Source organism: Gadus chalcogrammus, chromosome 1, assembly GCF_026213295.1.
Source record: "Gadus chalcogrammus isolate NIFS_2021 chromosome 1, NIFS_Gcha_1.0, whole genome shotgun sequence".
Taxonomy (NCBI): domain Eukaryota; kingdom Metazoa; phylum Chordata; class Actinopteri; order Gadiformes; family Gadidae; genus Gadus; species Gadus chalcogrammus.
Genome location: NC_079412.1, coordinates 26,611,695 through 26,630,246, shown reverse-complemented (window position 1 = coordinate 26,630,246; position 18,552 = coordinate 26,611,695). Strand labels below are relative to the sequence as shown.

At 44.2% G+C, this 18,552-nt stretch overlaps 2 protein-coding genes across 2 annotated transcripts; one reads left to right on the top strand and one right to left on the bottom strand.

The window, feature by feature from the left end:
* The first annotated feature begins 340 nt into the window (after positions 1-340).
* nppa (natriuretic peptide A) lies at positions 341-3,757 on the top strand. Its single transcript, XM_056598914.1, has 3 exons — positions 341-501; positions 1,859-2,144; positions 2,505-3,757. Exons 1-3 carry the CDS (start codon positions 385-387, stop codon positions 2,507-2,509), a joined length of 408 nt encoding a protein of 135 aa, XP_056454889.1. The 5' UTR covers positions 341-384; the 3' UTR covers positions 2,510-3,757.
* clcn6 (chloride channel 6) lies at positions 2,887-18,491 on the bottom strand. Its single transcript, XM_056598737.1, has 22 exons — positions 18,393-18,491; positions 17,810-17,869; positions 17,517-17,582; positions 17,353-17,418; positions 17,191-17,257; positions 16,477-16,710; positions 16,158-16,225; positions 15,916-15,974; positions 15,538-15,670; positions 15,070-15,183; positions 14,641-14,807; positions 14,041-14,158; positions 13,043-13,172; positions 12,548-12,701; positions 10,459-10,615; positions 9,978-10,084; positions 9,517-9,703; positions 8,588-8,778; positions 7,800-7,956; positions 7,279-7,386; positions 6,670-6,795; positions 2,887-5,914 (listed from the first exon to the last, which is right to left on the bottom strand). Exons 1-22 carry the CDS (start codon positions 18,465-18,467, stop codon positions 5,834-5,836), a joined length of 2,625 nt encoding a protein of 874 aa, XP_056454712.1. The 5' UTR covers positions 18,468-18,491; the 3' UTR covers positions 2,887-5,833.
* Positions 18,492-18,552: the final 61 nt, after the last annotated feature.

Here is an 18,552-nt window from a genome sequence, read left to right as displayed (position 1 = left end):
CCACTATAATGAAGATATTATCAAGGTAATGATGAATGATATAAGTACACAATAACAAAAACATAAGCCCCACCCTCTCCCTGAGCAGACCACAGCCTACTATGGTATGTAGCGACTGATGTAGCGACTGAGGTAACCAGCGGCAACCAGTCACACTGCCAAAGACAGAGACATACACAATTGACCAACGCACACACCCACCAGCCTTCCTCACTTAAAAAAAAAAAGCCATGTGACTGGCGTGGATTATCGCTCGGAAGGTGTTGGAATGCACTCGAGACAATCTGCCAAATGATGTCTAACCAAACACCTTTTGGGGCCGGTATAAAGCGGCTGGGGACAGCGGTCCACTGGCCAGACAAGCCAGTGGACCAGGACTAAACCATGAAGACAGCGGTCCTATGGGGCCTGCTGGCCCTGTTGTGTCAGCTCAGACTGGGGGCCCGGGGCCATGCGCTGCCCAGACCGTACTCTACCACAGGGGACCTAGCCCAGCTCAAGGTAAGACCAGGAACCAGTCTTTTGGGAACCTGGTGTTTTTTGTGTGTACATGTTTTGTTTCAATGGTAGGGGTGAAGTTTGGTTTCGAGAGGGTTATTCAAATCCAGGGAGAAACTAAGAAATAATTAAAGGGTTAATAAAATAGGGATTATTCCAAAACCTAACGAAGAGCCACCATTTGATAATCGAGTGTACACTAAGATTGAATACGAATTTCAATTTAAAGAGACATTTCATGGTACTTCTATGATTTGTAAGAATCCCATCCATTGTGTTTGTACTTATTGACATAAGTATTTCGTACTTAAGTATGTAGAGTATGTAGAATTTACAAGAAGTTACTCTAAAGCCGCATTTCTTTACACAAATGCAGTATATTTAAATCCTTCAGTAAATATTGGATCGATGTTGCTTTTAACATGTGGGAATATCCAACATAACATAATTGAATTCCCTAATGTAAATGATGTCGTAGTAACCAGTATAAAGCAGCTTTAGAAATATTTGAAACTTCCACTTTTCAAATCCCTATAAGGACTATTTGATTATAAAGGGTCAAGACCCCAACTCTCCTATCATAGATATACAGGCGTTAGAATGGCTTTCATGCACTCTCTCCTGTAATGATGTCAGCTCAAAAGCCACACCACATGTCTGACAGTCAAGAGTGACTTTCTTAAGGAGCGCCGGGATATTATCCTGAAGGCTACTTCTCCATCCCCACCCCAGGAACTGTGTTCCCTCACACGTCCCTCACTCTAGTTTCATCACACTGAGAAAGGCACATGTTAATAACTAATAAATTCACGTCGCGAGATTTGAAACAGAGAAACCATTGTAAGTTGTCCAAAGAGTTCATCAGAATTATTTTGGTGAAAGAAAAAAATTTGAGGGAAAGAAAATATTTAAAACTCCTCTATGAGTGCAGTCTTTCTTTCCACCTCAAGGACAGAACTAGCGCAGCGAGGAACTGGCTGACTGGGAGATGTTTATGAACTTGAATTATCCCTACAGCGTCGCAACATATTAATAACTGTAATTAGAGCAATTGCATGATTTTCGCAGGGCTTGTTCACATTGTTCAAAGGCCATGCGTCAATGAGTGCCTAAAATACATCTTTAAGATAGTAGCAATGCAAGGGTTCATAAACACACACTAGTCTTCTTTAATGAGTTTGTAGCCTTCTGAAATGCTCTACAACTGTTTAATGAAAAAGGTTAAAAGATAACTTCAAACTTAACTTCAGCTCAGAAAGTGTACAACCCAATAGTGAGGCAGTTCATAATTGGAAGAATATAGTCAGATTTAAACCTGTCCAACGTTAATAACAACGTGATCCCTCCTCCATCACATCAGTCTCTATTGGAGCGTTTGGAGGAGTCGCTGGCCGGTGGGGCCCCAGAAGACAACACCCTGGTGGAGGAGGCGGAGTACGACGGGGCCGACCAGGGGCCAGACAGGGCCCTGGTCGGCCCAGAGAGGCCCCAGGAGCCCGCTGCGGGGGGCTACGGTCGGACGGCGACCCTGAGGAGCCGACTGCAGGACCTGCTCATGGCCACTAGGAGCCGGACGTCGGCCTGCTTCGGGGGCCGGATGGACCGCGTTGGGAACAGCAGCGGCCTCGGGTGCAACAACGGGAGAGGTAACGGCAGCAGTGGCAAATGACGAATGGAATAAGTAGCTGCAATTATATTAATTTGTGTTTCATCCTGACCTATTCTCACTTAAAGCTGCAATCTGCAAAAATCCCAACCACCTTTTAGTGATAAAATCATGTTTGGATTGGGTCTCAATGTTCTCTCATGTTCCCGAATGCATTGCAACCATGACGCTCAATCAAAACCCAATTGAACGAAAACAGTAGTGTGATATACCAGACTTCTTAATAGCAGCTTTAATATAGACAACTGAAATGGGGGATTGAAATCATGACACTTTTAATATGAAAAACATGATTTGACTGAAAGATTATGTTTAACGTTTTTCTATGTTCTGTTTCCAGGCTGAATGATTGAGAGGTGCATCAGAGAACGTTTTCACTGTCTCTATGATCTTCACTCTCTTTATCTAGAAGTTGGCAACCCTCTGCTCTGACAACACTTCGATGATATCATGTAGTAAATGCGACTGAAATCACATTTCAAAACACAGGTTTTCAGGAATATGCTTTTAAATAAGTTTGGGTCATCTTTTCCATTTGCAATTGTTCAAAGTAAACTGAATGTAAAACAGTGTTTTTTTCTGAATAATCTGTGTGGTTTGGACATTTGGCTGTACATTTGAATATAAAATAAATACAAAGGATCTCGGAATCATTCTTTCGGCTCACCTCTGTAGATAGTCAAATTTGATAGCTGTAAATATCCAAAACATGGATCAACCACAAGCAATAAGAAACACCTGTTCAATTCACGTCAATCCTGAAGCAAGACACAACAGTGGTATTATCTCAATGTCAGAAATAGACCCGTTCTATTAATACCCAACAAGTGACCAGTTCATGGTGTGAAAAATGCTTTGCAGACAGCAGTGTGGACATTAATGGGGTGGGGGTATAATGACTCCTGGCAGCCATCACAGCTGAGGTGTCACCATACTTTAGCGCCATATGAGAGCCAGCAGAGCTCCGCTGTCAGGTCCTATTACCTCTACACTCATTCAGACTCTACCCACCATTTTAACCCTCCACCCAGACACAGCCAACTGGGAGAGATCAGACCGGCTGCGCTTTTATTTTGTAGACACCTGAACCAAGCAGACCGTTCAGAACACGCTTTTATTTTAACATTACAGTCCAGACTGGATGTGAACTTATTTTGTACAAACCTGAACTGTACAGAGCTTTGGAGGTGTGCTTTTAATTTGTGGGAATCTGACCACCATACCGTTTATTTATAGTTCAGTTATTTAATAATTACTTTTATCCAAAGAAGTGAAAAAGGTGACAGGTGCCTGATGCAGAGGGCTCAGGGTTTAAATGTGTGTTCCACCCTGGGTGAAGATTAGCCTGATTAGCAGCCAGGCTGGCTGCTCTCCCAGCATCAGCATAATGTGGAAAACAGTTAGCTGGAACAGACCTCGCAGCACCTGATTGAGCGTGTTCAGAGAATATGTATACTACATGTTAACTAACAACTCAGTATTGCATTAGTACATTGATGTTATATGTTCACATGCTGCTATTTTAAGGGCAGTTTTATAAATGTAATTTTTAATTCAAGAATAAAAACATTTCTCAGGGCACCATAGTCTTTGTCTGGAGTTTCCAGGTTCGATCCCCAATGTCTGCAATCTACCTGTCGGCATCTCTGAGCAAGATGCCCTGACACCCACCTCGCTCGCTAATGACATGGATCCAATGGAAAATAAATCCACGGTAGGCTGCTTTGGATAAAAGTGTTTACCATGTACAATCACCATTTAGAAATCCAGCAAATGCTGAATTAAATAGGACCAAATTTGTATGCATGACAAAAGCCATCGAGGGTGGAAGAAAAGCATGAGACAGAAATTTCTGCATTTGTTTTATTGTACATTAAAAAGCTCTTGGCCCCGAGTTTGGTTTCCATTCCACAACGAGTACAGCGCAACAACTCAACCTCCAAGGCAGGTTCACCATGTAAGACACAAGTATTCCACAAACAATGGAAACTTCAACGTCCTTTGAATAAGGCCTCCCTGTTTAAATGTGTGTGTCTTGTAATCCCTTGACAGTCACGACCAGAGACTTTAATACTAAGATACTACCACATAGTCCGGATAAAATGCAAGTCATATTCAAAGTAATGGATGACTATACAGCTAGAGTATTTCTCACCATTTTCCAGGGATTGCGTTTGTTGGTTTGTACTTCAAATGTGTGTGTGAATTACACATCAAAAATACATTAAATTATATGTCAACTGATTAAAAAAATAATAACCTAAAAATATCTTCAATAAACAAAAGGAGGATAAGCGATACATAAGGAATGTTTGATGCTTAAATGTGCCATTAGGGTCGTTTTTCTGGAATACTCTCACAGTATATGCGCTTTCCTACGTCCTTTGTTCATTTCCCTTCTACAGTCTAGTCTTAAAATAAAAAAAATCACTACAATGACACCACATTCATCACCTCAACTGCTTGAATGGTGTCCTTCAGTAGACGCTTGACGTTTCCAAGCGAACTGGAAACATGCTACACGCTTCAAAACGTTTCCCCTTTGAATCACCCTTTAAGGATAGTGATTAACTCATACAACTCCTTCATTCAACAAAACAAAAAAGCACCATGGCTTGATCATCCCTCAAGACAGGTAAACACATTGTGTACACTTTCCCTGAACACAGAACAAAAATACATTTGCCATTAACTCAGAGGAGGGAGCACTCTGTCCACTGCCACACTCAGCAGCACACAGGCTGCTAATGAGCACAGCGAGTCGACCCAGTTGGACTGGGCCGTCTCAAGGTGAACCCGCCTGGCGAGAGAGCCCCGTTTTGTTATTAAAAGACCAGCCTCTCTGCTGAAGGCCCGCATTGCGACAGTGACGCAAGCTATTAGTGCAACTGCATTCCCCTTCACAGACACGGCAAATGCAAAATTATATTTACAGATAAAAAAAATCATAATTAAAAGTGCTACAGTGACGAGGTTATGATGTTTAGTCGCAGGGGAATTTAGGTTATTAGGATTAGGGAGAAGACAAAAAGGAACAAGTTCAAGTGTAGGATAACTTCACTTTGGTAGAACAGTTAGTGTTGGTGCGTGTTGACCCCCAATAATATTCGCTATGCTATTGAACAACGAAAACTGAAAGCTTGAAATGAAGCAGATATAATACAAATGAAATAATGTTTGGGATGCACAACACCACATTTTAGGAGGGGAGCAACCAATTTAAAGTCCCACACACAATTATCTGCAGTGTTATCTGCCCGTTCATACAGAGATAGCAATGTGTTAAAGAAGCATAAATCAGGAAATCGGATGTGGTATGTGATTTTAGATAATTAAATGTATTAGGGATATGTACCAGTATCTATTGATCTATATTGATAACCTATATCTATAATGATAACCCAGAAGCCAATACGAGTAGTGGTGCACCCCTTTGAATAAAACAATGCAGGAACATGCTTCACATGTCGTGCTATTTAAATGATAGAATAGCATTCGCCCTTCGCTGAGGAAAGTGGAAGTCTAAAGTTGTCTGGCGGTGTGGTCACGCGAGCCCCCATAACGACAGGGAAACGGTCATGTCTAACGCGTACACAAGGGGTCTAAGTACCGTGCGTGTTTGGAGAGAGGAGCTCAGGAGAACATCTGGAAATGCAGGAGGCCAGGGGTTCAGATGGTGACGTAATGCTGCCGGAGCTTGGCTTGGAGGAACTCGTGGGTTAAATTGTGTCTGGTGATAATCCCCACGATCTGTGTGGAAACAAAGGAAGGAGGGCCAGCTCACACTGGGGAAGTGGTTCATCATAGCTCAAGAAGGATTTCTTCACCATTTTACTTCCTTCTCTATAGCTTTGTTTTGGGAAACAGTTTGGCCGCTCTCTTAGATTTGGCGGGTTGGGAAGCAGGATTAGAATTAAATATTTAATGTACACCCCCACACACGGAATATTGCAATAACTTTGCCCTATATTTTGTCCTTTGTGTTTGTAAACACAAACCTAAATGTATCTTTCAGTGCAACCTGTTCTTTGAAACTCACTCACAATTGTAGCTATAATGTTTATTTAATAAATATAACAATTCAGGAGACAGGAGATATATTCCTGGACCACGACGTCCACTGCATATCTCAAGTGTCTTTGGTTCATAACCATTGACGCCATTCTGGATTTATGTAGGATTATTTTAATTGAGTCGTTGAGTTGTTGACAGTTTGGTACATCCGGTAGAGCTTTAGAACTCTAAGCTACGCCAGACTAAGTCTAATGAAACTGCCTCACAGTTGCGTGAGAATTTACACACATAGTTTTAAGCGGCTGTTAGAATACATTCAGATAAAAATGTTAGTCCTGTGACAGGACTACCCACCTCCATCCCCTACAGGGTTTATATAACCTGGTATCACCCAGACAGGACCACTCACCTCCAGCCCCTACAGGGTCTACAATGGTCCGGCCCCCTACAGGGTCTATATAACCTGGCATCACCCAGACAGGAGCACTCACCTCCCCAACAGCGTTGACCACCGGTAGGTGTCTGAGCCCCATGGTCCTGAAGAGGTTGAACACCTGGGAGACGTGTGTGTTGGGGGACACGGTGTAGGGACACGGGTTCATGTAGGGCGTGATGTCCTGCGGAAGTGAACACAGGAAAACACTGGTGAAACATTCTGGTTCTTTAGGAGATGTACTGAATGTAAAGAGAACACAAGTGACATCACAAGTGGGCGTGACCACCTAGCTGTATGCTGGGTAGGTCAGTTTACCAGCCTACCCAGTGGATCGTAGCAAAAGTCGCTCATCTATTCATCATACATCTAGGTGGACACGCACACTCGTGATATCACTAAAACACAGGGAAAGCAGATTTCAAAACGACTTGTAATGGCTAATCAAACACACAACTGGTGGCATGAAATCACCCCTTTAAAGAGCTGGCAGGGGTTGGGGGCATCATGCTTAAGGACACCTTATGGTTGTGGTCTGTGGACATTGGGACAAACCCAGTACCCTATTTTGATAGTTAACCACTCCAACCACAACACTAGACCCGCACCCATAATGGACCATTAATGGACTGATCCAGTGTATGGATTGGGATGGTCTGGAGCGTACCACTATCATGCGGGGGTTGAGCAGGGTCAGGTCCAGTTCATGGATGTCAGGGTAGCGGGGGTAGTCCTCCGTCATCTCCGCGTGGGACAGCCTGGGCTGGGTGGCACTCTGGGGTCAGAGGGCACACAGCAGGACAGGTTAGAGTGGCTGGTGTCTTGTACGCTCAGACAGCAGCAGCCTTCTGGCCATGTCCACACTTCAATGTATTCACGTGTAAACATCTAGTATACAGCTTTTTGAATTCTGCGTACACAATTATTTTCCAAGGCCAGGCGCTGAACCTAACATATAAAGATCACACAAGCAAAAACTCAGGGCTCAGCATTCCCAAGCAACGAACACAAGAGAACAAACAGTTTGCATTAATAATAACAAAAAACAGTTTGAAAAAAATATAATATGGTCTTAACGTTCAACATATGAATAAAAATGCATGCAATAAGATACTGATTGAGAACATGCGCGTGCTTATGCTAGTCAAGGTATCCGTCCGCGCCGTGCGTGTGCATGTGCGTCCTTACCGACTGGTTCTCGGCGTAGCAGGCACCCCTCAGCAGCAGCGTGACCAGCTGCGAGCGCAGGACCAGGCCGTGGAAGGTGAGCGGTCTGAAGCGCTCCTCCAGGGTCCACTCCTCGCTGGGGGACTGGTCGGGGTACAGGTTGGGGTAGGGCACGTACCTGGGGACGAGGTGAGGGGGAGACGAGGAGAGTTACAGACAACCTTCACATTAAAACCTGTGAGTGAAGCAGTGTTAAGTCATGGCGGGGACTCTGGACGTATGATATGATATTGCGTGTGTCAGTTTAGTTAGTTAGCTATAGGATTCTGGAACAGGCGTGCCCACACTTTTTCGGCTTGTGAGCGACTTTCAATATGAGCAGATCAAAAGGATCGACCTCCATTCGAAAAGTGCTAAACATATATTTATTTATATATAATTAGTACATGCTCTGATGACTTGCTGCCAATGGAGTCAGCCAGGGTTGCATAGTCCGGACACTAGTCTCAAGCAGTTTTACAAATGACCGTCAGTCATGGTGGAATGGTATTTGTACTTAATAATCTTCATGTGGGAAAAGGCTGAAAATATATTAGTTTTTTTTGGGGGAATGTCACACAACATCGCGATCGACGTACTGGGCGCCCCTGTTCTAGAACATTACGTCCCGTCCGCCCCGACGAGGCCTAACGCTTTGGCCTTTAAAACAATTCCTTGCTCTCGTTGCGTTGATGACCTTACACACACCGTTTTCTGCGCCTAGAGTGTGATATCAATAAAGTCGGACTGCTGAAGGGGGCGTGGCCCACCTGCGGTCCAGCATCTGTTGCAGCATGTCCTCGCCCTCCTGGGCGTTCTGGGCGCCGGCCGCGGCCACGGCGGCCGTGTCGGCGGCGGCCTCCTGCTCGTCACACACGTTCCTCAGCTCGCTGGACGGGTACGACTTCATGGACTGGCACCGCCGCCGCTGCTCCCCCGCACGCGTCACGATGTTCGCCTTCTGCGCGCCAGGAAGTGACAGACAGGACGTTGGTTGTCAATGGTTTCTTTTTGTACTGCCCCCTCAAGGTCATTCAAAGGGCTTTACATCAGCCGGAATCAAGACATTAAGAAAAGAGGACAATCATGACAAGGGGACCATTTTAAAGATAATTGTAAATTAAAGTACAGGATGCTAAAATAATGAAAACAACAGTAGAGACATACGTTTAAACAAAAGAGCTTAAAAGCTAACAGACATACGTTTTGAGCCTTGATTTCAAAGTGTAAAAGTGTCGAGGCTGACCTCCCTATGGCTAAGGTGTGCTCAGGAGTAAGGGAAGGTCTTTGCCGTTCCATCCCTGAGAATCAATGACTTTATTTAATATGGTTATGATCTGGGTGACACCTTCTCCTGCAAGTCGGAGACTTTTTGGGTTCTCTACAGCTCCCCATCACCCCCCGGTGGTCTGCAGATGAAACAGCTTTGCGCACTGAGGCGACCGACAACCAATGATGCAAGTTCAAGAACGAGAACCAATTTAGGAATTGATCATACCAGTGTATGATCACACAGAAAATATGTACTTAACAATAAACCTTCACAAAGTAGAAATGTACGGTATAAATGAACAATATTTGTTAGGAAGCTACATTTCTAAAACATCATAAACACCATCAATACACAACACATGAAAAAAAATGGACCCAAAATGACGACTGCATCAAATGACCACAGAGTGGATCCAAGATGTCCTACCTTGAAGTGTATGTTGTTGCTGACCAGAATGTTTCCCTTCATGAAGTCCCTCTCGTTGGGCCGGTTCTCGGTCACCACGGGGAAGGCGTGGTAGGCCGTGGTGCGCAAGATGCTCACCAGAGACTGGACACGCGTGTGCGGATACACATACGTCAGGTTGGGCTCCATGATGTCACTGGCCGTCAGCCTATCAGAGGAGACGGATAGAGATGAATAGAGATGTTGGGGGTCAATGAACAACAGATTTACTGTTGGACATAATCTGAAGAAAAATTGTACGTGGAAAGAAAATCAATTCTATTGATTGCTGAAGAATTTAACAAACTTTATCATTTCGAAGTCTTCTAAAATAAATGCCTACACTATAGCTTTAATAAAAGGACAATGACGGACAATTCTATAAGCCTTTCCAACCCCCCGGTACAGCAGGGGTCAGTATACTAATGCACAATATAGCGTACTTGTCCATTTCCACCTCTGTCTCCCACTCCAGCAGAGGCACGCCCCTCAGGTGGATGTGGATGTCGTAGATACCGTGGTTGAAGAAGTCCCCTGTCCACTTAGCCACCTGGGAAACACAAGGCAAGGAGAGGAGAGTTTATACGCATGGTGGAGAGGACACCTGTCCATTTAGCTACCTCGCTGCAAGGCAAACACACCAAAACCATAGGAAATTAAAATACTATAAATGCTCTCTAATACAGAGCAACTTGTGCGGAATGGGCCAATTGCTTGGCCACCTTATTGCTGCATGCCACTTTATTGAGAACCACTCAACAAACATCTTCACATTCAACACTGCAACTCCTCTGGTCCTCAGCAGAACTACCGCCAAGTGCGAAGCTAATCGGATGAACGGTTGGGCGAGAAAATTGAATGAAACAGACGTGCAGACACTCCTCTTATTGAAGCAAGATATTAACATAACGTCTTGATACCTACCATCAGTGTTATCATGATTGGCAGGCCGTATGTGATCTCATTGGTCGATTCGATGAGGATGACAGTCAGACTGATGGTCATCCTGACCACGCCCCCAAGGAAGGAGGCTGCTCCAATCAGAGCGAAGGTCCCCGAGTACACGTTCATCCCAAAGTTTCTTATGGCGAGAGAGAAAATGAAAGAGAAAAAGATGTGACAATTTCTCTTGACCGCTCACAAAACAGAACCAAAGCAGTATGTGTACTTTGACCCCAAAACGAATGATTAATGAACTAAATCCATCACTAAGTCACTAACCAACCAACTGACTACGTAAGCACAGGTAGCTAGTGGTAATGACGGCACGGAAAAGGAGAGTGTAGAGGTATATAGAGAAGGTCATACAGGGCAGAGAAAAGGAGCGTTTGCCTGCAAGTACCTTTCCTACGCCTGTAGAGTTCCCAGGTAGAGGGAGGTAACACCATTAGATAACAGAAGAGGCACGGAGGTGCCAGAGAGGGCAGCTGCAAATCCTCCCGCTCGTGGGACATCGTTAACAGGCAACGTGCCAGGGTGCAGAAGCAGCGTTTGGATTACACGTGGGGGGAGGGGGAGGTGATGGCCTAGTGGGCCACCATGCAGTGGAATGGGATGCAAGATGTCCCAGACAAAAGGTATCCAAGAGACCAGAATAGTCCAGGCAGGGGAGCTGAAGGATGAATTATGTCTACACATATCAGATATCAAAATGCTTCATATGAAGACTTTAAAACCATGTTTGGTTGTTTCTAAAAGATGAATAACTAGAAGGTTCCATTGGTTCCTCGACAACCAAACTTTAAGTAACTAAATGCAACCCAATGTCTTCATCGAAGTATTCATTTCTAGATGTACATTTATATTGAAAATATGAGGGTAGAGAAAGCAAGGAGTGGCAGGTGAGAATGCAGAGATTCTGGCAGGAGCTGGAACCTCATTAGTTGTCCAAGTCCCAACTTACTTACAGTCGAGGGAAGCTCAAAGCCTTGATTAGGAGTGTGTGTGTGTGTGTGTGTGTGTGTGTGTGTGTGTGTGTGTGTGTGTGTGTGTGTGTGTGTGTGTGTGTGTGTGTGTGTGTGTGTGTGTGTGTGTGTGTACACAGTGGGAAGGAGGTTAAATACAACTTTTCTGTGGTACCACAGAAAGCGACAATCGCATTGTCAGCAGATTCCACAGTGTGTGTGTGTGTGTGTGTGTGTGTGTGTGTGTGTGTGTGTGTGTGTGTGTGTGTGTGTGTGTGTGTGTGTGTGTGTGTGTGTGTGTGTGTGTGTGTGTGTGTGTGTGGTTCATGGGAGGTCACAGGGAAACTCAGCTTCTCAGTTTCCCCTGTGAAACTAAAGGCTTTGGACAGAAAGATGACACTGTATCAGCTATGGGACTAGCTTGTTCTAACCATAAGCACTTGTATGGGCACACTTTATAATCTCTCAGATTCATAATGGAGCTTCACTCCCAGAACCTGCACTTCCTTCCTGCATTTTGAGGAAGCAAGGCCAAATGTTTTTGAGAACACATTGAGAATAATCAAAGAATGATTTCCGGGGCAGTGTAGTGGTTAGAATGTTCAACTCCAAGCCAAAAGGTACAGAGTTGGCCCCTAATCTATCAGCAACATTCACATTTCGTTTGACCATTTGATCATTCGTCAGGGATTTGCGTTCTCCCATGGTCCGATCCGGGAAAATCTCCTAAATTGACTTTGCGTTAACAGAGTTAATGTAGGAGATAGTGATGAGGCAGTACTCAGGTAAAAGAACCTCAACATCCGAGCTGATGTTGTGTAGATTAATAATCACACTCACACCTCGGCTTAGCTCAGGAGGTAGGGCAATTGTCTTGTAACCGAAAGGTTGCTAGTTGGATCCCTAGCTCAGTGTTGATGTGTCCCTGAGCAAGACACTTAACCCTCACTGCTCCTACCGAGCTGGCTGTCACCTTTCATGGTTGACTCTGGCGTCAATTTGGATAAAAGCGTCTGCTAAATGCCCTAATTGTAATTGTAACACCTGGTGGTATAATGTGTCCCCTTTAACATCTTATCTGGGGTCATCCCGTTCCCGTCCCCACTTACATGTTGAGGAGGTTGGCCACTAGGCGCCCGTAGGCGGCGCCACAGAGCAGCGAGGGGACGAACAGGCCGCTGGGGACCGCCGTGCCGTACGTCCAGCACGCCAACAGGAAGTAGAGCAGGAAGAACACCGACAGCGTCACCGGGCTGAAGGTTCCTGTGGACCAAAACAAAAAGAGGCTGTCCAAAACGTCTTCACGGACAGCATCAGACACTTACAGACATTACAGGCAAATATATGACTGGAAATAGGTAACACAATATAATAAAACTTAATACTGCATAATTGAAGTTATTATACTTTAATCAATAACATAATCAGAAAATACATGTAAAAGTACTGGGAATTGATATTTGCCATTGAAAGTTTGGCATTAATATCCCTGGATAATGACAGTGAGTGAGTGAGTGAGTGAGTGAGTGAGTGAGTGAGTGAGTGAGTGAGTGAGTGAGTGAGTGAGTGAGTGAGTGAGTGAGTGAGTGAGTGCATGCGCTCACCTTCCTGGTGGAAGAGCTGGTGTATAGCCGCCTCCTGGGGGTTGAAGAAGAGTGTGGCCATGTCGTTGTAGGTACTGTTGGGGCAGAAGAAACTGCGCACCGTGGAGTTGATGTCCTCTGCCCCGCCCAGCTGGGTGGAGACAGCGGCAGAAACAAACACTGCCACCGTCAAACAACAGCTGTGTACTCCCTGAACCCGTACACTGGGTTTGTTTGTTTTATACATCCAGTACGCAGTAATGCATCATCTGTTGGGGCATGTCTAATAGCTGAATTAATAAAGAAGTTTAGACTCTTCCCAAAGTGACTGAATTCAAATTTGTAAAAACATGTCAATAACGTGCAGGTATGGGTTATTCTAAGAGGGCAAATGTTAGGGGGCTCGAACTCAGTACTTTGGCCCTACGAGTTCAAAATACCTAACCTGGCCCCACTTTGAAGTGACCTTTTTTACCTTTTAACATATTGTGACGACCCAGTTGGGTCTTTGACCCCGCCCCTGCTGTGTATGCCTGTGTTTCTCTCCCTCCTGATTAGGAGATTGTCGGCAGGTGTGGGATGGACCGGTGGCAGTATAAAGAGCCTGCCCAGAGAGCAGACGTGGCTTCTCCCTCCTCCCAGCATTGGCTTTCCTTTGTCTTCCTTTGTATTCACATGGACTGATATTTACATTACCTTTTTGGTTACTTACATTTATACTGACTTGCACCACACTTCTTATTGTTACGTTTATTATATAATAAATTACTTATTATTGTGAAAATAGCGTGGTCTCCCCGGTTCATGTTGCATGCATGGAGCCAGCATGTCACAATATGCTGGGGGAAATATAACACGCCAACCTAACTTAATAACTACATTCAATCAAGAGTTTTTTTTATCCCTTTCTCTTGTGTTCAAGAATGTTGTGCGCTAGGTAGTAGCCACTGGTGGCTAAGCCCAGCATTAGTACAACATTCGCCCAGTGAGGGGGCACCAGACAGGGAGGTAAAGCTCACCATCATGGAGCCGTTCCGGTGGGAGGGGGGGCTCAGGTCTCGGCATTCACCTAGCGTCATGGAGGCCACAAACACCACCAACGTCGTCACCATGGTGACCAACAGACTCTCCAAGACTCTGCCAGAGGTAGGGTTAAGATTCAGTTAAGTTAAACTTAATATTGGAGCAGAAGAAGATATAGAAATAAAATACAATTATAAATATTTTTACAATTTTTCTTTTTATATTTTTTCGTAGCATGAGGAATAATAAAGTCTATCATGATCTAGATAAGAAATCCTCCCGCAACTGTGTTAAATTAGCTTATTGTCTGGAATCTAGATGTCCAAAGTTAGAAACATTGCAATAGTGAGTTTAAAAAATTAGGGAATCCAATGTTAACCCAACATCAGCAATGCAAGATGACTGGACACCAGGTTGATCTCACACACAGTGTGTGTGTGTGTGTGTGTGTGTGTGTGTGTGTGTGTGTGTGTGTGTGTGTGTGTGTGTGTGTGTGTGTGTGTGTGTGTGTGTGTGTGTGTGTGTGTGTGTGTGTGTGTGTTAATGGTAATATGCATGTTAATTAGAATAAGACAGAGAAAGAAAGGGGAACCCACCTGACGAACTTGGCCTTAGGGTGGATGTGTCTCATGCGGTACTTGGCGAGGTGTTTGTTGAGGCAGTTGAAGAGGGCTCCGAGCAGCCCCCCCACCACACCCATGAGGACGAAGAACGCCAGGTCCACCACCGTCCACAGGTGGCACGTCTTATCTCCCTCCATACACTGGGGGGGGGGTAAGTGTGTAATTGAGTTGTCTTGGAGGATCAAACTAAGACACTACGAAAACCAAGACAAGATTTATAGTGATATCCGGCTTCAACTTCCTTATTGGACAGATTGGTTAAATTGTTCAAACTGCATGGTGAAGCATAAAACTAAAATGAATATGGAACCAAAGATATAGTGTCATGGAAATATTTAGCTTGGTTTAGGGCAAGTTGTGTTCATTATCAGTAAGTCATTGAGGAAATTGAATATTTTCTACCTTGAACTCTCCAAAGTTCAGCAGACCGGGCAGCTGGAAGGAGCCCCACTTGTTGAAATTGATCCCAGAGCGGAAGAAGTTGAGCGTGAACGTTGCAGACATGGAACCGAAGAGCTGGAGGAGGAATAATAATATAAATGTTGTCCTTCAATTAATTATCCTAAAAAATATACACACTATTCAACATTTTACTTGACTCATCACTGGCCAAGGATGCCAACCTTGAAAGGCTGTTGCTATGCTTTGTAGCAAATTATATTATTATTATTAACTGTATAAAGGCTTTCTTGATAATTGATTCTTATTCTTATTATTCTTCTTATTATTATAATTGAATTTTGAGACCTTTTGGAATGGCTTATGCACTTGTTTCTCCTTATATTGCAATGTAAAACAAAGGCAACCCAAGTCGGATAATCCACAGCTTACTTGTTTTAAAACACACCCGAATAAAAGCTGAAAGCGTACCACTTTCCAGGTGAGAGCCTGGTTCCAGAAGGAGGATCCCTCCTCCAGGCTGAAGAGGGTCCCTCCGATAGGAGCCCCAAAGGCAGCCGCCACGCCCGCCGCCGCCCCCACTGACACAAAGTCTCTCTTGTCCCTGGAGGGCCACACATGTCAGGCCCACAACAGAACCAGGTCCCAGTGTTGATAACCAGGTCCAAGTACTGTAGTGCTGCCAGAACTGCCTCATGGCTGCCTCCAAAAACGAAGTGTATTTTATCTTTTTTTTTATTTGATAACATATCGAATCAAAAGCAAGTGAAAATAATTACCAATAACCAATACAACAAGGGAGGGGAAGAAGATTGTGTGTGTGTGTGTGTGTGTGTGTGTGCATCCTACCGGTCACTGCGAAAGTAGGGGAAGTCAAAGTGAATCTTCTTAAAAGTGATGCTTTGAAACTATGGGGAGACAGACAGCATTTGAACAGTAAACTTTAAAAAACGGCATGGGTAATTTGCAACATTCCAATTCTAACAAATTGAAAGTAATGTTATTGTGTTTTCTCTAGCGTTCTATCAATACTAGTCTGTTGACAACAACCTCCTGGGTCCAACCAACAGTAAAATAAGGCCCTTCAGTACCTGTGGGAGGCCGGCCCCCACGATAGCTCCGCTGTGGATCATTGGTCCCTCCTTCCCCACAAACATCCCTGATTGGTCAAACAAAGACAGTCAGAAGATTGCTACTAGACAAGTATTACGAACAAAGAACCAGTGTGTACTACATCGGTTGCATGGTTTTACATGTCTTCGCAGAACATCACAAACCCTATGTCCATTACACATTCCTAGCTTATCTGTTTGAAAGAAGTGCTTATACAAACAATAAAGGGTTATTTGTCATGCACAAGGTGATTATAAACCGCAGAACCACAGATGATGGGCCGAGCCACATCCTCACCTCCGGCCACGGTGAACAGCACCCCGACGGCCTTGCAGAGGAACGTTCGTAGGCGGACGATCCCAGGGATCTTCACCCCGTTCAGGTAGCTTTTAATCTCGGGGATTCCCGAGCCTGCTGCTACGGGCTCGATGAGGACCAGCATACTGGCGATGAACACAAAGGTCAGGTTGAAGGCCATCAGCTCGAGGAGGGAGAGGGCCAGACAGCCCTTCTCACTGCACACCTCCACGGCTACACAGAGGAAGGTTAAGGTAGACCTCCAGGTGGCGATATACATACCAGAGTTCAACGTTTCTTCACATACTGTAGTCTAGAAGATTTATTCCAAAGGAAATGTGTCTGACGTTTTCTGGATGATCTTAGTGAATGGGGCATTTATTTCTGTCGTTTTCTATTTGTTTGGACCAATCATGTTGCTGGATGCCAGGATCCATAAGGGCATAATTAGCTATTAACAGAAAACACCAAAATTGGCCCGCACTAGTACACTGTCTGTAAAGGTTTTAAATCAACTCGTTGTAGACTGGCTACTTATTTCAGATCTACGGCTGGATCTGAGATAAGTGTGCAATTATTCTGCTCCAGGATGCCTACAGGTAAGAAAACTCGGGGGTTTGGACATCCCACTCCCGGAATGACCCCGCCACCTTACTCATGATACCAACTTGGATATGAGATGGAGTGTGTAAATCGTGACGTTTTTAAGGATACAATGTCCCACCAAGCTGAACTTGATTGAGGTGAAGAGGTGTACGAAGAAATCGACAAACAGGCCAACCTGAAAGAGCCAGCAACACCAAGATTATGAACACCATTTTCGGTTGGTTCATGAAAAAGCTAGGACTGAACAGAGAAACCTATTTCAGGACATACCAGGCCAACCGTGACTCCAATGGCAAACACCAGGACCCACCGCACTGCTTCATACTTCTTGGCTTTCTATTCACAGAAGAGATGTTTTATTACTGAAAAAGCAAGGCAATGAAGTCACTTGACATTTGATAGACATGTTATCATTTAGAGCAGAATGCGTGTACCTTGTTGTTCAATCCCTCCAGAACCTCCACATATGGCTCATTGATGCAGCGGTCATAATCCAGACTCTAACAGAATCAAATAAGGCTGTGAGTTACAACTAGAATTTAATTGTATTATGGTTAAGACAATACATGTCCAAAGAGCATTGGATCTTACTAATGGAAGTCAAAATGTAGATTTATGGACATTGGGGTTCAAGCCCAGAACCTTTTGGCTGAGTTTGAAACACCCCTAGCCACAAGACTATCCATCACCCACATCACATCTTGCATTTTCTTGTGAATAGCTTTACCTCGTAATCCTTTCTGGGTAGAATTTCTTCCTCCTCCTCCCTGAGCTCCCCTAGGATGGCCTGGAGTGGAACGAAACCTCAGCAGTCACGTCATAATTCAATAAATAAACTGTGCAATACTCTGTGGTATACTCTGACACTAATCCTGGATATTTGTATATTGTACAGTTCAAACTAGCAAAAATATATTACTTATACTATCCTTGCATCTCATTTCTATGCATTAATATGTTCACTGTTTGGGGTATACAAAGTGTAGTGGTTAACACAACAAACCTACATAGTGTAGGTTTGTTGTGTTAACCTTTTTTTATATTGTAGTATGTAAAGATTTAGACATACTTCTTATTTTCTTGCACATTTTAGATTATTCTATAGGCCTACATGTTATTTTAGAACGGGAGCAACTCTAACGTGACCCAATTTCCCCACGGGAATCAATAAAGTATATCTGATTCTGATTCTGATGACAACAGAGACTTGTGGCCAGCAACAAGAGAGCAGCTCACGCCAACAAGGTTAACATACCTGCTCAACGCAATACATCAATTATGCAATGCAAATTAATATAATCATTACATACCAATTCTTCGGGTGTCCGCGTCTCGCCTTCACCTGCACAACATTGGCAACAAAAAATGTTCCCACAGCACGCCATCTTCGTATTTCCCTCAGCATCTTTCTCAACATCTAAGTCATGTGACGAAAAGAAAGAGCAGTTGTATCAAAGCCGTCAAAACTGC